Source organism: Prosopis cineraria, unplaced genomic scaffold, assembly GCF_029017545.1.
Source record: "Prosopis cineraria cultivar Desert tree isolate PC_DT_omini unplaced genomic scaffold, ASM2901754v1 PC12, whole genome shotgun sequence".
Taxonomy (NCBI): domain Eukaryota; kingdom Viridiplantae; phylum Streptophyta; class Magnoliopsida; order Fabales; family Fabaceae; genus Prosopis; species Prosopis cineraria.
Genome location: NW_026555343.1, coordinates 37,714,430 through 37,734,176, shown reverse-complemented (window position 1 = coordinate 37,734,176; position 19,747 = coordinate 37,714,430). Strand labels below are relative to the sequence as shown.

The 19,747-nt window shown below is 32.1% G+C and overlaps 2 protein-coding genes across 2 annotated transcripts; one reads left to right on the top strand and one right to left on the bottom strand.

Moving 5' to 3' along the window:
* The first annotated feature begins 6,996 nt into the window (after positions 1–6,996).
* LOC129288723 (uncharacterized) lies at positions 6,997–9,680 on the top strand. The gene is made up of 4 exons (XM_054925450.1): positions 6,997–7,252; positions 8,196–8,284; positions 8,461–8,558; positions 9,323–9,680. Exons 1-4 carry the CDS (start codon positions 7,240–7,242, stop codon positions 9,408–9,410), a joined length of 288 nt encoding a protein of 95 aa, XP_054781425.1. The 5' UTR covers positions 6,997–7,239; the 3' UTR covers positions 9,411–9,680.
* A 779-nt stretch (positions 9,681–10,459) lies between these two features.
* On the bottom strand, positions 10,460–15,665 carry LOC129288625 (protein MODIFIED TRANSPORT TO THE VACUOLE 1). Its single transcript, XM_054925297.1, has 5 exons — positions 15,042–15,665; positions 13,876–14,625; positions 13,301–13,456; positions 11,385–12,335; positions 10,460–10,836 (listed from the first exon to the last, which is right to left on the bottom strand). Exons 1-5 carry the CDS (start codon positions 15,246–15,248, stop codon positions 10,795–10,797), a joined length of 2,106 nt encoding a protein of 701 aa, XP_054781272.1. The 5' UTR covers positions 15,249–15,665; the 3' UTR covers positions 10,460–10,794.
* Between the last annotated feature and the right edge of the window lie 4,082 nt (positions 15,666–19,747).

Here is a 19,747-nt window from a genome sequence, read left to right as displayed (position 1 = left end):
AATCAGTAGGATATTTCACATAGGATTTAAGCTGGGTGGTTTAATTAGAGAAAAGTTAAAGGAGTTATTTGCGACCATAAGGTGCCTAATAAACTTAAAAGAAAGTTTTATCGTACTGCTATTAGACCGGCTATGTTATATCGTAGTGAATGCTGGACTCTAACGGGATATCAAGAGCATAAAGTTGGAGTAGTAGAGATAAGAATGTTATGATGGATGTGCGGACATACACGTAAAAATAAAATTCAAAATAAGCACATATGTGAAAAAATAAGGGTAGTACTTATTGAGAAAAAATGGTAGAAAATTATTTAAGATGGTTTGGACATATATAAAGAAGACCACAGGAGGCATCAGTGAGAAGAGTAGAATAATATATAACTTTGAGCCCTGTTAAGAGAGGTAGTAGAAGGCTTAAAAAAACACTTTTGAAAGTTATTAAATATGATTTCTTAATTAATAATATTCCTAAAAGCTTGATAAATGATAGAGCATATTAGCATCTTACAATCCATGTAGCCGACCCTACCTAGTAGGATAAAAGGCTTGTTGTTGTATAAATATAATTGTATTTTTGTTTTTTTAGTCGTTTCAAAAGTATAATTTTTTTAGTTTTACAAAATTGACCCTTTTATTAAAAATTATACTACATTCATCTTCTCTTGATTAGGGAAATTACAATATACTCTCTCTATACCATAATATAAGTTGTTTTCTAAAAGTTTTGATTGATCCAAGTGTAACATCCTAAAATTTAATGTTTGGATTAATTAAAATAATGTAGGGGTTTATTTAATTAATTAAGGTTATTGGGAGTTAAATTATAGTGAATGGATGATAATTTGGTCTATTGGACCCTTTATGTGACTTAGAATAGAGCTTGGAAAGTTTTCAAGCCTCCTTAAGCCTAAATTATTGGGCTTAAGTAAGGCTATCCATTTTGAATCATTTGTCATGATAGATAGCATTATGTGTTGCGGTAGATGTGATAAAATTTTAAACTCCATATACATGAACTCAAACAGAAAAATAAAAGGAAAATAGAAAGTTGGTGAGGAAGATTCAAAGGAGTTTTTCTAGGGTTCCATATTGGCGTTTATTTAGAGTGTTTGAGGACTTTCAATATTTTGGCTGGGTAAGCTTCCATTCTCACTTTTTTTCTCTCTCTATGCTTTTTCTAAGAAGTTTTTGGGTTAGGGAGTGAAGGTATGAACCTAGGATCAAGTTTTGCCCTTTCATTTGATTTCAATAAAGTCTAATGAGAGTTATTACATTTCTAATCATCAGGTAATGCTAAAGACAGTGTTTAATGTCATTAATGATGGGTTTAGAGTTAACCTTAACTCTAAATAACCTAGATTAAGCTAATAGAGGGAGTTAATAGTGTTTATTAAGCTTGTGAGGGTTAAATAAGTTAATGGAAGCTAGAAATGGGGTTGTTTATAATTAATACCATTAATGAAGGTTTTAGGCCTTAATTGTGATTAAGAGCTAATAAAAGACAATTAGTCATTAATAATGTTTGTTAATCCTAATATATATATTGATTACTTTGGAAGTACTCGGGCTTTGTTGGAGGCTCCTTTAGATTCTAAGTTATACTTTTAGGATGGTAACCCAAGAATTGAAATAATCGAGAGTTAAATTCTTGTTGACGTTTGCTATTTGCAAGGTATAGGATATGCATGTTTAATGTTCAAATTATTGTTTGATATGGAAGTAGCTTTGTGGTTAGTTAAGCATGAGTATGATTATTTGGCTAATTGAAAAATGAGTATGATACATGGCTTGATAGGTATTATTATGAGCATGAGTTGCTTGTACGAATGATTTTGGAGCAATGTTTGGATGCAAGCATGTTATAATAGTGAATGATTAGATATATGTGGTAGGATGTCAAGTATAGATATAATTACTTGGTTATATGAATATAAGCATGAGAATGAGCTTGATACAAGTTCAGTATATTAATTATCATAATATATCATTGAGTATGTGATAAATTGCATGATCATTGATGGGTGAGGGTTTACTAAGTGAGTGTAGAGTGATGTGAAAATCCACTTGGTGTAAACTCTACTAAGAGTTGCGCTCAATGGTTGATGTATATTAATTAATAAATATGCTTAGTATTATAATTACTTAAAGGGGATGGTATGGGTTGGCACTATACTTAATATCATTGATTCCTACAAGGGATGGTGTGGGTCGGGCAAATATGACACCTCGGTAATTTGTGAAGGAAGAATTTAGTCTTCGGATCAAACCCAAATTAGAGGTAGAATTTGTAATTTTTTTTTGTTTGACTAGGGGCAGACATGTATGACCATAGGCGATAGAGAAAAAATTAGTAGAATTCATAATTTTTGTTTGATGAAGGTTCAAAATGTGATTTAAATATCCAAAAATGCAAAAGAAAAATGAAAGAAAAAGAGAGAGAGGTTAGAGGAGAAAGATGAGCTCTATTGGGGCATGAGTTTTCAACGATTTATGGTGTCTAAAATCTTGGATTCATTAGATGTAAGTTCCCAAATCTTTCCTCTTCCCTTTTAGCTGCATTTTGAGGTTAGGATTTTGAATGTTGATCTTAAATCTAAACCTTAGGTTAATTTATGAGCTAACTAAAATGGATGAAATGAAGGTATTACTTGTTAGATTTTGCTCCTAGAATAATGGGTATTGATTGTTGGGTCATTCAATCTGAATTTCTTTGATTTAGACAAACCTTAGGCTCTTTGATGAAGAAATTGGATCGTAAGATGTTATAGTAATTGTTATTTAAGTTTTTGAGAGTTAAATAGATTTAATGAAAGTTAATAAACCCATTAGATTTGAAATTGTGCTAGTGGTTCAAAATGTTGGTATATAAAATGTATAATTAGGAATTGAAAGTGGTATATTTGTTGATTATTAGTGATTATTGTTGTTATGGATTATATATTAATCTTGTGGAGCACCATTTGAGCTCAATTTAAGCTTGGGAAGCAATTTTGGTAAATTGGTAACTTTTAATCTCTCACAATTTTGAAGTAATAGGAAAAATTTTACTTTGTGTTATTTCATGTTGGATTGATTATGGTTATTTGAGAATGTGAACTATGCTTTTTATAGTTTCTTAAATAGCAATTCATGTTTCTAAAGTTTGAATTTGATATTTTCTATCATTTGAAAAATTATGTAAGTATGGTTGTAAATGTTTGTAGATGAAGTTATATAATTTATAACTTTGTGAATTGTATTTTTATAAAAGCATGATATTTTTATAAATTGTCATGAGCATGAGATCATGTGGCATGATCATATTGGGCAAGAGGTCGCCCTAAGAAGAGTTAGTAATATTTCATATCCATATGGATTGTACCAACATTATGGGTAGCCTCGATATTTAGTCTAGGGTTAGGTCTTTCTGAATCTTACCTAGGAATAGGTTTAAGTATAAGCTACCTAGACCCTCAATCCTTAATATCACCCTGGATTGGGTGTGAGGTAGGGCTTTACGGGTCCCTAAGAATTGGACAATAGAGGAATCTATGGTTTAAGAGTAAGTGTAGCACCTTTGGTTAGGTAACGCAACTCTTTTTTAATTATTAGCTCATGGATTCAGTCGACAATTATAATAAGGTTACAAGGAGTATTTGATCATGCATTATTCATACACATATGTACATACCATGGAATGTGAATTTGAATGGTTTGATTGTTCACTATGCATGCCTTAATTGGTTTGACTTATATGTGTATGAATTAGAGTTTTCTTGGTTACTAAATGGTTTTTACTTAATTTTCTTTAACATATTATAGATGCTAGCCTCGGTTAAGGCAAAAGGGAAGGACATGAGGCTTAGGAATGAATATCCTACTGCATGCCTCCTTTTTTTGTTAATATATGTGTAATTGATATTGCCAACTAGAATGTCATTCCCATCATATCTACACCATGCTTATTAAGTTGCATTTTAGGTTGTATGTTAGGCCATAGTTTTATGACTTGTATATTAGAGATTGTTTTGAAAGGGCCTAATATACCGGCACACATGTAGATATGGTCATTTTGCTGAATGTAGTTATTTGTTATGGAAAATGGTATTGAAACTTGTCTCTTTTGATTTTGATGAAATGTGGGGTTTTCTATAATGAATTTGACTAATGTGGTGTATTGTATAGGTTGTCTTAAGTCTCTTGAGTATAGCCTAAGGGTGTTGTTAGGCTTTTGGCACATTGGTTGGATTTTGAATATCCTAAAAGGTTAAAAGAGTGAAAATGTGGTTACTGTGGTTTCTAGTGTGCAACCTTATGATATGAAATTAGTTGAAAATAAAATCGGTGCCATTAGCTAGTGGTTTGAATAAGTTTTCTATTGATATCTGAATTATCTCAATTGAACGTTAGACGGAGAATTAGGGCATGGGAATGTTCACCCTTGGGATTGTTTTGTGACAGTACAATGCTATACTTGTGCCTGTGTATTGTGTTGTGATGTATGATACTTGTGCGAGGAAGTTAGGCTGTAGCAAAATGTGTGTTAGCCATGATGGACACTTTGAAAAATGTTAAATAACATTTTTTATCCTTTTTCTCAATTGGTTTTCAAATCTAATGATATCCCATACTTTTGCATACTTTTAAACTCTAATTTATATTTGTTTTGGGCCTTGAAAGGTTTGATTTAATTGTTTAACTTGGGATGCCATTGGGTTGTGAAATTTAATTTTATAAATTATAGGTTTTATTCTTTTCTAATATACGAACAACTATTAAAATGGTTTTAATTCTATCTATCATGATATAATCTATTCAATAATTGTAGGATCTATTTGTTGTTTATTTTAAGTTATAAAATTATATGTTTAATTCAATTAACCATAGTAGAACTTCAACTTGGGTCTTTTTTCTTTTCTATTATGGTTATCTCTTTTTTTTAATTGTGATTATTTCCTTTCTACTATGATAAGGGTGGTAGAGTAGTTAATCCTTAATTATCATGGTAGTGTTATTGTTATGGATAAGTATTTAGGATATTTAAGAGATTTTACATAAGTGTGAGAACCTTTGGCCGGTAATATCTTAAAATTGAAGAATGGGGCTAATTCGATCACATTAATTAATCTTACTTGTATAGTAGCCCATGAATTTAGTCAGAAGATATGAGGAGAGTAATAATGTTGGATACATGATCGTGTGTAATACATATGATTCATGTACATGCTTGAGTAATTGATGGTGATTAGTTGTGACGTACCCACCTTGCACACTTTTAATTACCACACTTACATGTGCTTGAATTTATATGTCTTTATTACAAATATTTCATACCTCACTCCCTATAGTTTAATGATTTCGAGAGATAATCTTGCTAGGAGCAAAAGGAAGGCCTCTAAGGTCTAGAGACATATGAGTGTAAAGTCTCTAGCAAAATTTTCATGTAATTTGAATGTCTATATTGCCAACATTAGGGGTTATTTTATGTTAATCTATCATTTACTTGCACATAGTATAGTAGGTTGATTTAGGCATTTTTTGTTTTTAGCTTAATTTGCTTTTGGTATTGGGTCATTTGAGCAAGTGTGTGATTCATTTTAAGTTATCAAAAAAAGGTTTTATATACCTATCTCCTATTTAACAATATGCTTGGGAGGTGAGGCTTACAATTTTAGGTGATTGATAATGTTTGTATGTGTTCAGCATGTTTATTTATGATTGTGGAATGTACTAAAAGTGGTTATGAAGGCTAATGGCTTTATGATAGAGTTTTAGACAATTATATGATATGTTGATTGAAAATAAGTACTTTTAGCCTCGAGTATTCAAAATGTCCCTTTTAGGTCGGATTGTTATAAGACCGAAGTCGTTAGCTAGTTGATTGAATTATTTATGTGTGGATACTTGAATCATTTTAATTTGAGATCTTAGCTAAAAGTTAGATGCTCCAGAAGTTGGATTCTAGATAATGTCTTTTATGTGCTATCAAGTCTTATTGGCTATAGCAAAAGTTTTTGTTAGCCATAATAGATAACACAATGGGTGTCAGCCACGGTGGATGGTCAACTTGGCTGCAATGGAAGGACCTCTGTGCAAAGGCTACAACATATTATATTAGAATTGTGAAAATAATTCTTTTACTCCTCCTTAACTTGTTTTTAATACTCAAACAATTTGCCATATTTACGTAACTAATATCACTCTAATTCTAAGTATTTTAAAAGGGGCCTTAACTACTGGTTCCAAACTTAAGTATATTTTAGGATCCCATTTATTTAAAAATATTTTATAATGGAGTTATGGCTGATCCTAATTTTTTTTTCAGGTGTTTTCTTTAATTATATAGAAAATTGAGTAGGTGTTTATTTTTTTTAATTACACTATTACTTTATTGAGTAATTAATGAGGATATTTTAGATAAATCAATTGTTATATTTATAACTCTTAAAGGTACTATTAAAAGATGTTTAAATTTTTAAAACATCAAAATCCTAACCGACTCTTATTAAGAAATATAAATTAATCAATAATAACTTATATTGTCACTTGAAAGAACTATGTAATATAAATAATAAGAACAAATTATAGACTATTGAAATTCAAAAATTATAAGAAAACTAAATCATATAAAGCTCTTAAGTTTGATGATCAACACAATTGAGATGTTCAGATATAAATTTTCAATAAAAATGGTAAAGGTAATTCAATTGTAAAACCAACTAAATGGTTCATTTTATTTGAAAATGAGTCATATTATTAAACTTACACATCATATGTCTTTCTTTAAGTTCTATATATTTGAGTAATATTTATATTGTTAATATAGATATAGATGGGCATTTAAATTTTTATTGATTGATATTAATAATTGAAAACTAAATTATTTTTTTAGTATATAAAATAGTTTAAACACTATAATTAGTATATCATCATATCACCTCATTCTTATCACTTAAATGTTTAACCTCCTATTCCCAAATTTTATTTTCTCTGTTTGTGTTTTTTTTTTTTTTTCTTGTGATAGTTTTCATGTTTGAACTCAAAACCCTTGGAAGCTTGGGGAGAGAATGCCATTTCTGTGCGGACAATAATCATAAATTCATTTCAGTCTTTCCCGTTCGCTCCGAAGTCCGAAGCCTATAGATACTGCCAGTCACCGGAGTGTTGTTCCGGCCACCGTTTACCAAATTTTCAACAGATTCAGTTAGCCAGACAACTCCGTTTCGATACGGCCAAACGGAAGCGTGATTTGCACGGGAGATGGGCGAATTAGGTCATCTTGCGTTACACATTGTTTTACTTCTCTTCCATGGTTTTTGGTTCTAGGTTTTTATAGAAATACGAATATTGGCTTGATGGTTAAGTGTCGTGCTTTCACTTCCCAATTCTCGAGTTCGAATTGGTAGCCTTACACACGCACCAACAGAAATACGAATATTAAATAATGGGGTATTTATTCTAAAGCTGCTGCTCATGGATGATTGATTTCTCAAAGACTTTTATTGATTTGTTTATTGCTTTAGAAGGGGTTGTTACAAATTGAACTCTGCACTAATAACTGACTTATGATGCCTAATAATTCTATGGCATGGATGCAAATAACCAAGGTGGCTCTCTTCTGAAACAGGCTTACTGGTTGAATACATGTATGTAGCTGTTAATGAGATTTTGGAAGGGGTTCTGCTTAAAGTAATGTTTAAAATGTTTTTAGAATGTTATACAGATGAAAGAATTATGAACTAAGGATTCTTGAGTAGTCTTTAATTGCATTAAAACTTCTGGGTCGTCTAATTTTTCGTTGCCTGAGTATTTTATTTTATTTTTAGCTTTTATATGTTGCTCATTGTGTTACTTAAAACCTGATGGAGATTATAGAAAAGGTGTTGCTTTCAATTTTTCAGTCAGAATCTATTAACTCAGAAAGGAGAGGATTGATCTCATCTTTTTGGTTCTATTTTCATGTGATCATTGTTGACCTTCGGTATTTTTATTGCTTGCAACATTGACAAGTTGTATCCCATTAAGTAAGGTTGAGTACATGAAACACCATTGTGCTCCATCAGTAACTTATTGTTTGGATATATTATTCACTTTAGGATCTTGTTCAGTAACTTCCTTAAGTGTGGTCTTTTAATTTGCCAAATCAATATACATATGCATATTTCTTGACGCTTTGCTTTGTCACTCATTTCCCTTGTTTCAAACTTATGTAATAGGTGGTGCATTTGGTGGCAACAGGGGACTCCGTCCAGTGCCTCCTGAGAAAGGAATATTTCCATTGGACCATATGCATTTATGTGACCTGGTAGTGTTTCTCTGTGTTCGATAAAAGATTGAAGTTTTTTTATGTTAATGTTTGTATATGAGGGAAGCACGTCCTTGCAAGTTCCAATGTTTCAGACTGTACATTCCAACATGTTGCTTTTGAATTTTTTAGTTCAGTTTTTAGTTAGCTTAACTTGTTGATTGGTGTCATTTCAGGAGAAGAAGGAATATCTCAGTTGTCTAAAGTCCTTTGGTCACAAGTCAGAAAAATGCAGGCAATTCTCAAAAAAATACCTGGAATGTCGGATGGAAAAGTGAGTTGGTTTCTCCTTATCACATATCATGGTTTTTTTGTGTCCAGGATTTTAATGTGTCCTAATAGTGCTATCGGCCTCATCTCTAATTTTGTTGTCTGTTTAGCATCTGATGTTGAAGTTAAATGGAATCTCTTCGCAAGCCTAATAATGTGTTGCAAAATGATGACTGAGAAGCCTTCTACATAATCTTTTTAACAAAGCCATCCAGTTTTTATCCCAAAAAAAAAGAAATTGAAGTGCACTGAACAGTTGTTAAAATGAATGTCAGTGCTTGACAAAAGTGAAAATATGCAATGGACAAAAAGGGTTTTTTTTTTTTAATGTAATATCTATCATGTTCTTGTTATCATTATTTGACAACATATGTTTTTTTAATTATGTATTGTAGGGATACAAGAGTTATTTTTCATCTATTTCATTCCCATTCTTGTTTTCTTTCTGTTTTCACACTTAACAATTATGTGCACAGATTGGCCTTTCAATGACTGAAAACTCATCAAAGTGTGTGTCTAGGTGGTAGGATCTACAGACACTTTGAGGAGTTCTATGGTCTCCTTCCAAACTTGGTTGTACACTATGGTTTATAAGAATTTCACTTGCAATAGACTGGTGGAATGTATTCTTTGATTAATTGCTACAACAAGCACATCTGCAACATTGCTATCGTTAATATAGTGGGTATATATTGTTCTCAGGTATCTTTTGACACGATTTTCTTATGACAAGTTAGTTGTTTATGAACTTTAATTGGCATCTTGCAGGAACTTGATGGCAAAGCAAGACTTGGCTGAGCTTGGTTTTAAGGTAAGTAATGCGGAAGCTCCTGGAGGAAAAATTACTGAGGGTTGATGGTCGAAGCCTGAGAAGATTCACCCATGATAATTTTGAGGATTTTCCTCTTTTATAGTTTATGTGATAAGCAAATGCTGATTGCGATAGCATTTTTTGGTGGCATAAAGGAAAGCAGTAGTTGGAAGGAAGTTCAAAGAATGATTCAGCAAAATATGTGGAGGGGTAAATTTTCTGATTACCCTAGAATTGGTGGTAACAAGATTGGAAATTTGAACCTCGCTGTCTTCAACACTCTGTTCTAAGTAGCTGAAAAAGTTTTTTTTTTTTTTTTTGGTCAAATAGCTGAAAAATTTTTTCATGCTTTCATATAGTAAATAAAAAGGGATCAAATTAGGTAATCCAATAGATAACTCTCAAGTTTCCAATTACACAACGAATTTATTCCTCTCATTTGATGACAAAATCTTTTGCTTCATGGATAGTCTTTGTTTTGAACATTTGTTTATGGATGCCTCTCGTTCTGGCAAACCTGTTAAAAGGAGGCAACGCTTTTAAGGTTGGTTTCGATTGTCTCGCTTTGAAGGAAAGAAAAAGCACCACACAAAAATTCCTTGCTGAAAATCTTACTAGTAAAGACCAATATTGACTTGTAGCATCGTGAGATAGTTAATTTTCTCTAATTGATTAATAGATCAGACATGTTGAAAAGGGTTATCCCTAGTCTATGTTAACTACAGTTTTATAATTGGGAGAATCATTGAGTTCTCACATAAAGTGTCATCATTTTTCCTTATCAAGTTATCAATAAATCTTGCAGTATTTAAATATTAAACTTATATATAATTAACATTAAATTGATAAATCATTAAACTAATTGAATATAATACTCTATTCATGATCAAATTGATCATAATTTGATTATAATTTATCATTAATTCTTGAACCAATTCCTTAATTAGTTCAATGATCAATACCTACTTACATTAGATGAAAAATTTAAAAATTTAAATTTAAATATTGAAAATACTTGACAAGAGGTAAAATTTTTAATAGAATCTCCTTTAGCTTAAAAAGGGGGGAAAAAGAAAAATTCCAGACCACCGATGTGGCAGATAAAACCAGGTAAAGACAATTAAATCATTGACTCATGCCCAGGTCTACAGTCAAACCACATCATAAGCAGCGCGAGACAGAACAACGTAATTTTTTTCTGACATGCTAAACGAAATTAACCATGCTTATTGTTCTCGAAGCAAGAAATAGTGAATGAAGCACCCTCAAGTACCATGTATTTCTATTCATGCCTGAATTGCACCTTGCAATAGCTCAACTAACTGCACAACATTTCTAGGGAAATCATAAACCGCTCGCTCTATTCGTATCAAATCCAACAATACAAAACCACAGAAGTCCATCGTCGCAAAAGCATAGCCTTTCAAATTCAAATCACTTTCCTAGTATCACGAGTTGCAGCAATATGGTCCTACAAGAATGAAACAATGTAATCAGGCGAACCAACCAAAAAATAGATAAGGAATGAATTGATAATATAATAATCAAGTTTATCACATGCTATGGTTTATTTTCATTGAAAACTCGAATAACCTAATCCACCAAGTAAAGCAAGCAAGCCAAGTAATCACCAAGACATGAAAATGTTAGTTATTCAAGCTACTAGAGAACAGTTTTTCTTTAGTGCGCTTTCTATCTCGTTCACATATTTAAATCATCAAATCTGCAGTCAATAGTTCAATTTAATATTTTATAAAAATATTGTTAAAATGTAAAGGGGGAAAAAATGAAATCATAGGTTTCTGGCAATGCATATTTTTCAGCATAGTAGGCTTGCATAATCAAGTGGCTGATTTCTGGAGATTAATCACAATTTCGAGATGACCAAATTTTCATTCAAATTGCAAAACCCAATAGAAAAAACAAAATTAGGATCCTGTAGAGCACAGATTTCCAGCAGATAACCACAATCCTAAAATTGATGGGAGGTACGGATTAGACATCTATGCTGAGACTTACCGAGATGAAATCAAAAGCTTTAGTGTCTTCTTTCTTCGAACTGCTAATCATTGAGGTAGGAGTTTGAGTAGGAAAATTTGATTGGAATATGTCTGGCATCGGCATTCTTCCATCGGTTCCAGCAATCTGAGCAACACCTGCATCTTGCATGCTTACATTACCAAGGTGTTGGAAATTAGCCATGGTTGCCAGGAACTGCTGCTGAGCTAAAAGACTTCCCATGGCGCTATAATTAAGTGGTTGAGACGGATAAGTGTGGCTCAACATAATACCAGGCTGTACATTATAAGGCAAATGGCCAGTAGGAAACATGGGATTTGCGTTGAACCCAACTGCTTGAGAGTTCAACATGTTGCCTGAGTCATGACCAGGGGCCTGATGGCCAAACTGATTATTCAAACCTGCCAATAAAGATTCCGACTGTGAGACAGAAGATATTGTTTTCTGCTTTGTACTTGATGTATTCTCATTAACAGACAGCCCAGCCATCAAATCACTAACATGCTCATGACTTGCTTGAGTGGAATCGGAAGCAAAAATGTCAAAAGTTTCTGGCTCACTAATACTTTCCAGCCCATGAATCAGATTATCACTCTGTTTATCACCAATAGTCATCCCTGAGAAGAGATCATCTGCTTGTCCTTTATTTTCATTGGTATGAAATGATACATCAGCGAAGGGGTCATCATCATTTTTCTGTTCAATACTAGATTCAATAGAACCATTGAAATCTCCAAATAAATCATCAACTAAAGGTGTGGATGGTGCCAAGTTTGATACATTCTGATCATCTGTAGTCTTCGTAAAATTGTCCCCTCCAAGATTCTCATCGGAATCATCAGTGTCTATCAAGTTGGGAAGCTCAACAACATTAGCAGCCTCTGCCTTCACAGGCTTCTCTGAAATAAATGGAGAGCTGTTTGGCTGATCTCCACCAAGAAGACCAATAACCTGTCCATCAAGGGGCCAGGAAGGGAATAAAATTACAAAATGTAATTTTGCACTTTAGAGAATTCTATTGAACTTATCTGCTTCCATATAGAAAGAGTGCAAGACATTATCATTCTTTAAACAATTGCAAATGATACTTACATTAAACGGCTATTTGATATGGGTAACTTCTTTTTACCTCAAGAAAACTTTGCCAAGAAAAGAAAGAGCTTCATACTATACAAGATTAAGACAACCTAAGATGCTTTCTGGTTTCCATATTTCCATAAATAACTGCAACCTTATATTTTACAGACGAATTATTTTCAATTAATATGAGAGTTACATAATCAGAACATTTTCCAAAGCCTTCAGGAGAATGGCAGCTTTGAGTAAGACAATCACCGAGAATTAATGACGACTAAAGTTCTAATATATGAAGATGTGTGTGAACGGCACATACTACGAGAAAGTCATCACCCCAAATCCAAAGACAAAAACACATGATTGCACAGAAGGAAGAGGAAATTGCTAACTTAGAAAAGGGGAAAATTTAGAATTAATAGCAAGTTCAAGCCCCAGCTATAGAAATTATGAGAAAAAAGTATAAACCCCTCTGTTTGGAAGTTGGATCTTTAGGCATTATATTATATTCCACCCAACATTTTAAAACGACACCTATCATCATAATTCTCTCCGAGTAATGTTATCTCAAATGAGAGGCTTATTTCACTATTCAACAATCAATCTTCAGCACTTTCCTGGCAGGAAATTAGCAGTTTACCAATGAGATCCGGAAATGTTCAACCAACAAGTCCATCTATAGTAGCATTGGTAAGAATTGACAACATGTCTAGAAAAATGCTCGTCCAAGCACATGAAAGCAAGCAAGCAATGATAGATTGGTTTAAAATTTAAGTGTCAAGATGAATGAGAAGATGAAATTTCATGTGGAAATTATGTGTACAGATCAATTATAAGAGTACCTTGTTAGCCTTTTCCCTCAGTGAAGCTTGGGGAGATTCCGAGCATCTCACAACCACATCTTTATTTTCAGTGAAGTATGATGCTATACGTGAAAAAGTAACATCATCCCTTTTCCTAAGGATGGCTTCAAGGACACAGACAGCTTTCATGCGAACCTATAAATGTAATTTTCAAGCGAAGTTGAAAAGACATGTCACTTGCATAGAAGTTTTTACAGCTCTCTATTAATGTATAAAGTTGCATTAGCATAGATGCAACATGGCAATATTCAACATAAGTGATAATTAACAATTCATGGCAGAAGGTTTTCAGTTAAACGTGTATGCATGGTCCTATATTTCCATGTAGATATGCAAACATAAGCCCTTCAAACTTATGATATTTTTAAGCTAGAAGAGCGATGAAAAGTTCATCATCCTGTGATCCCTAAAAAACCCTTCAAAATATATGAAATACTCAATTTGTAGATACAAGAATGTGCTTTAGAAATAGATATGGCATGCATGTTCATGCATGTGTTTTTCTTTCTTTCTTTTTGTACAGAAAGATCATTGTAAACTTTGAAAAGACATGCCTGCCACATTGGAGACTGAAGCTTTATTTCGAGGGCGTGACTTAAAGACAGGGCATCCAACTTCACAGCCTCTGTTAGGAAAACTTGAAGGGCATCTCGAGTGGGCTGTAGGCGAACACCTCCTGAGGTTACAATTGTCTCCAGCAGCCTGTCCTCTCGTGTCTTACTCCCTGAATGGTTTGCATTGGAATCACCATTCAATGCTTCCATCTTAACCACTCTTGAGTCCGGGTTCCAAGAGCCACTAGATTGATTCTTTGAGTGTCCAAAACTACCTTGAGTTTCATTGATATATGTAACTGGTTCATATCTGCCACTATCTTCTGTTTCCATAGTTAATGACCTTCGAAGATTTGGACTCTTGTAGGTTCCAGTTTCATTCTTCATAATTGAATGTCCCTGTGCTAAGTTACTAAGTCCTTGCTTGATTGATGCACTTCCAATACCAACTACCTCACTGAGAAAGGATTTCTTATCTTCTGATGATACTTCAAAGTTTGTATTCCCAAACCCTTGTATCCGCCTGTTAAGATCTTCAGCAGGTGTTGGCTTACTGTCTTCTGCAGAAAAGATGGCAGAGATGGCCTCTTGAGCAGTGTCCTGCACTGCCTTATTTAGTGCATCACCTTTCAATGGATCCGGTTGTCCCTTGTGGTGAAGCAACTGACGAATTGCGACTGAATGTCTCTGCATTTCCCTCCTGAACTCAACACCAGACTTCACAACTGCATATTTTATCAATCTTAAAGCCTGCAAACATGAACAGATAAATGCAGCATAATGAGATTAACTATTAAACATACCATTCAAAAAGGCCAAGGCAAAAATGCAAGTTGAAAAGAAAAATATGCTTACATATAATTTCATCACAGGACGCAATAGAGAAGATCGTAAAAAGGAAAGAAAAAAAAAAAATCTGCATTTTCGCTATCACATTACTCAATTTGCAACTTAATCTTATATTTTCCCAGCGAAGGCGATTCAACCTATTTCTTTTGACCGAGATAAGAAAGCAACATAAAACAGAAATTTGAAAGGCCGCGATTTTTCCAATTCAAAACTTGATCGACTATAACAGAACTCCCCATTGGATGTCTAACTCTCAACGACCCAGATCCATTTCGTGCAAGTTGAGCAAGGAAAAACAATGAAAACAACAACCATACCTTCTGTTTTACAATTGGGCTCTTATGCTCCAGTCGTTTTAAGATGAACTCCGACAATTCCTTCACAATACTAACATGCGAAGACCGCAAAAGTTCGCAAACCTCTTCTAATTTATACACCGGAGTGACTTTATCTTCATCCGATGTAGCAGAATCGATCAACCGCGACCTCCAGTAAGATTCCACAGCTCTTCGACTTGATTCCATTATTTCCTAAACTGGACGAACAAAGCTCGCCCGATGATCACAAAACCTACTAAACAAAATTGAAACACAACCCCAGAATCCAAAGGCCTCAATTAAGATGAGAGGCCCCCTAATTTACCAGCGAACAATGGTATTCTCAGGATACATGCAACACAGACTCTATAAGAAGGATAATCAACAGCGACAGATCGATGACAAGGTAGAAACTTCGTGGTCTCGCGAAAGAGATTAATTATTGAAATTTTTTATACAGTGATACGAATAGGACTAGAGGATTTCGGGGCTGTGCTACAAGGATCAAAGTAAGAGCTTGACGAGGGGCACAGAGGAAGATGATTGAGGGGGGTTAGGGTGAGAGCGAGAACGAACGATTTCTGGCATCAAAGATCAGAAAGGAGATGCCATGTCATTGCGCGACCACCGATCCGCGTGGTTAATGACGAAGATTTACTCTTCGCTACCCGCGTACGTTAGCAATCGCCCGCGCATTTTTATTTTTTTCCTTTCGCTCGGTGAGTGACTTATTATTATTATTTTTTAGACTTAAATAATTAAAATTTTTAATTTCGGGTTGTATGAAAAAATGTACAGAATAATTTAAAACGAATTCATTTATATCACAACAATCATTTGGGAAAACGAAAATAAAATTATTTTTTTTTGCAAACATGCGATTTTTGTCAAGCCGCCTTAAAGCTTTCTAATTAAGCGGGCGCATGCGTTAAAATATGTAAAACTGAAATGAAATCAGGACAAAATTCAGTTATAAAAAGTCAGTTTAACTAATTTATGTATTTGGCTCTTAACTTGATCTGTGTTTTAATTGGATGAATAAGCAAAAAAAAATCTAAAAGTAAAAAAAAATATCAGCTTCTATCCTAATTTTAAATATAATAAGATTTTATAGGTAACGAGATAAAATTTTGAAGGTATACAAAATTAGTTATATATAAATATATAGAGTAGATATATATAGATTCAGATATGTTTGGATAAAAAATTTTAATTTAATTTATTGCAAATAAAATTGTTATTAATCATAAAATCATTTTTTAATTCAATAAATTAAAACGTTGTTGATAACCATCCTTTTATTTACATCAAATTACGAAAAAGCTCATATAAAAAATAGATTATACGAAAATGCAATTAATAAAATAATTTCATACCAGAAAAATTAATTAGAAATATACTATTTTTGAAAAACCAGCGTGAAGTTCCCCCCCCTCCCGTGAAACTAGCACGAAGTTTTATCTCATGTTATTAGTTAATATGAAATAATGATGTAGATTAAAAAATTGAATGAATCAATATAGTGCCTGTTTGGATTGGAGTTAAACAAGCAAGATTATAGATAATAATGATTTTTAAAAGTGTCATTAATTACAAGTGTATTGATAAATTATCATTTTTGTTTGGTTACCTTTTTTTCAAGTGTTGTCGATAATAGTTTTTTTCTTCAAAACTATAATTATAATAATTTGCTATAAGTATGATAGGAAGTATTGTGTCATTACTTTGTTATTCTAATAAACTACATCTTGATTCACATTTTAACATATTCATAAGATGATCAATGAATAGTTGTTATATATATATATATATATATATATATAATAAATCTATTATATAGTTTTCTATATCGTTAGGATTGTGTTGGATATACTATCACTCGATTATTTTACCCTCTCAACCTATTTGCATCATGCATGTATTATATGCATAACTTCTACATCTTTTCTTAGTGAACAAAGCATATAATTTACGTTCTCTAGCTTTCTTTCAGGTTAACAATACATATAACATCATTCAATTTTCAGATAATTTGAAGTATAGCAATAAATATAAATTATAGACTGAGCATTTGGATTGACATCTGTTTATAGTGATGTACTGTGACTTGTTTACCGTATTGTGACTGTCTTGATCATGATATGCTTCGTTGATTTTTTTTGTCTTGATACATTCAAAACCCATATGAATTCAAATTGATCCAAGTCTTTTTTTTTTAATTAACATAAAGTTTTGTGAAATTTATTTCTCAAAAAATGACATAATCTTAAACATCAAACATCTCAACGTTTTTATTTGCTATTTTCCTTATGACATAGTTAGTACATGAGAGCCGATTGGAAGGACTCGAGGTACATTTGAATTTCAGTTTGACAAAAATTTATTCATCAAAAATGCATTTAGCAAAAATCAGTTTGGTAAAAGTTACTTATTGTGATGAGATTTGTGTTTGAATTTTTTTTCAAAAATTTAATTTAGTAAATTAAAAATTATTTGGATAATATATGATGGAAAGTATTTTTAAATATATAATTACTAAAAATGACAAATTTTTAATAATATAAAATTTGATATTTTAACTAATAACAAAGTATAAATAATAAAAAATTGATATGTTAAAAAAATAATTATAAATATTTTATCTGCATTTTAAAAAAATATTAACAAGTGGCAACATGGAAAAAGAGGTGGTTAAATTTTTTAACTCCCAAGTAACTCTCCCTAATTTTTTGGAAAAGGACTTTTGGTGCTCATATGAATGAATTTTTAGAATGTATATTTAGAAATAAAAGCCTAACCAATCATCTTTCATTTTTTAGAAGTTACAAAAATGGAAAGTAAAATACCCAAATATGCACTTAATTATGGAGCATTAAGTTTTACAGAAATTTAAATATGCTTTCACTAGTGCATAAATCTAATTTTCGCGAGTGTACATGCAGTCATGTAGTGTAGTAAAAATAAGTGTAATAATAATAGTTAATTTTCACAGCAAATAAAAATATAACAATGGTGGTAATATGGTAGAATTATGGTGTGCATTCCTTGAGGCAACAGACGCCATAAACCATTTGGGCATGAATTATGGCGAAATATATCATAGCCAAGTATGTCACAGTGACTGTTCCTTAAGGGAATAAATATCATAATTTATTTGGGCATGGATTACAACGACTGTTCCCTTAATTGTAATTTTAAAAAAAAATTATGATTTATCTTTTATTTACAAACCTATATATAAAAACGTGTTATATATTTAAATTCATGTATATATACATATATATAACTAATGTATTGTGCCCAATGCTTCCAAACATTATCTACTATTTCCATAAAAAATAGCTCCACAATGTTAAATTTTTGCAAGTTAAAAAAAAGTCTCACAAAGGAACAAAGCTAATATTAATCTTAATTTCCACTAAATGAAACTCAAAAAAGTTTAATATCAGATTTTTATATAAACTGCTAAATATAGCCGTGTCTCAGTTATCAACTTGCAATTCCTCATATAAGAATAAATCAAATTATTATCATTGTTGAAAGTAACTATTCTGCAAAGGAAGCGACAAGACCTTAGGTCCATATTTTTCCAAACTTTTGTCCGAGTTTAAAACAATAGATCAAGTGTAACATGAATTTTCGCTAGCCATATGATTAACAGTTTTGATTTTTATCAATAATTAACACATCAAATATCAATCAATATTGATTTTCCATCAAACATAGAGCTCAATACATCTCCCAAAGGGACGTTTCTGGAGGAATGAACCACTTTGAGTCCAATACCAATTTCAATTCATTGTATATCATGGAATTTCAAAGCATATTATGATTATGACTTTTCTACAAATAATAAGAAAGAAATTGTTGGTATCTTGGCTACTTTCATTTATGTGTAACATTTTTGCAAGTTGGCTAGCTATAACCAATGAGGAGGTTTCACTTGTATATATTAGAGGCCTTCACTTGTACACATTTTATAGCAGGTAAGCACTCAAAATTTTGTATCACAAAAGGTCAGCATAACATCAATGAGAGATACAAAGGCTTCAACCACTTGTACACATTATCAACCTTAGTGAATAATATAATACACGTAATTTGTATTCTTTGATCTCCTCTTTATGATGAAGAGACAGATACTTTGCAAATAGCCCAAATGATTTATTATTCTTTGACAATCCTTTTGCAAAATTATATCATGTGGTTTGGGTTGAGTGTTAGATTGCATATAATACAAGAAATGCAAGCCAATGACTTTTACAAAACATTATTAAATTAATTATATAAGTATTTGTTTGTGTCAAATTGTATTTCATAAATAGTAGGGCAAGTAATAAATTAAAAATACACAAAGTTAATCCAATAGATGTGTATATGATGCCAAATGGAATCTTTCTATTAGCCAACAGGATTTTCATGAACAATTATATGGAGAAAATTTATCGTCAAAACCAATAAAGTTTGAAGAAAATGCACCGATATTTAATTATTTATACAAAACAACTCTTACACTTGTGGAAAGTCACTGACCCTCCTACATTGCTAAATTGCAACAACTCCAAAAGCAGTCACACAAATATATTGTTTTTTGTGTCACACTCGTGCACCATCAACAAATGGTAAATTATAATTCTACACACCTTAAATGTTGTACATCGCCTTCTTCTTCTTATAAAGACTTATTAATAACTTTATATAAATTA

What these genes read in the sequence shown, in the direction of transcription:
- LOC129288723 (XM_054925450.1), top strand. An exon ending in ATATGCATTTATGTGACCTG is followed by an intron (nt 8,285 to 8,460) that starts GTAGTGTTTCTC and finishes GTGTCATTTCAG; the next exon opens with GAGAAGAAGGAATATCTCAG. An exon ending in CTGGAATGTCGGATGGAAAA is followed by an intron (nt 8,559 to 9,322) that starts GTGAGTTGGTTT and finishes GGCATCTTGCAG; the next exon opens with GAACTTGATGGCAAAGCAAG.
- LOC129288625 (XM_054925297.1), bottom strand. Translation starts at nt 15,248, where the DNA reads ATGGAATCAAGTCGAAGAGCTGTGGAATCTTACTGGAGGTCGCGGTTG. An exon ending in TTCAGTCTCCAATGTGGCAG is followed by an intron (nt 13,457 to 13,875) that starts GCATGTCTTTTC and finishes TTACATTTATAG; the next exon opens with GTTCGCATGAAAGCTGTCTG. An exon ending in AAGCTTTTGATTTCATCTCG is followed by an intron (nt 10,837 to 11,384) that starts GTAAGTCTCAGC and finishes TCATTCTTGTAG; the next exon opens with GACCATATTGCTGCAACTCG.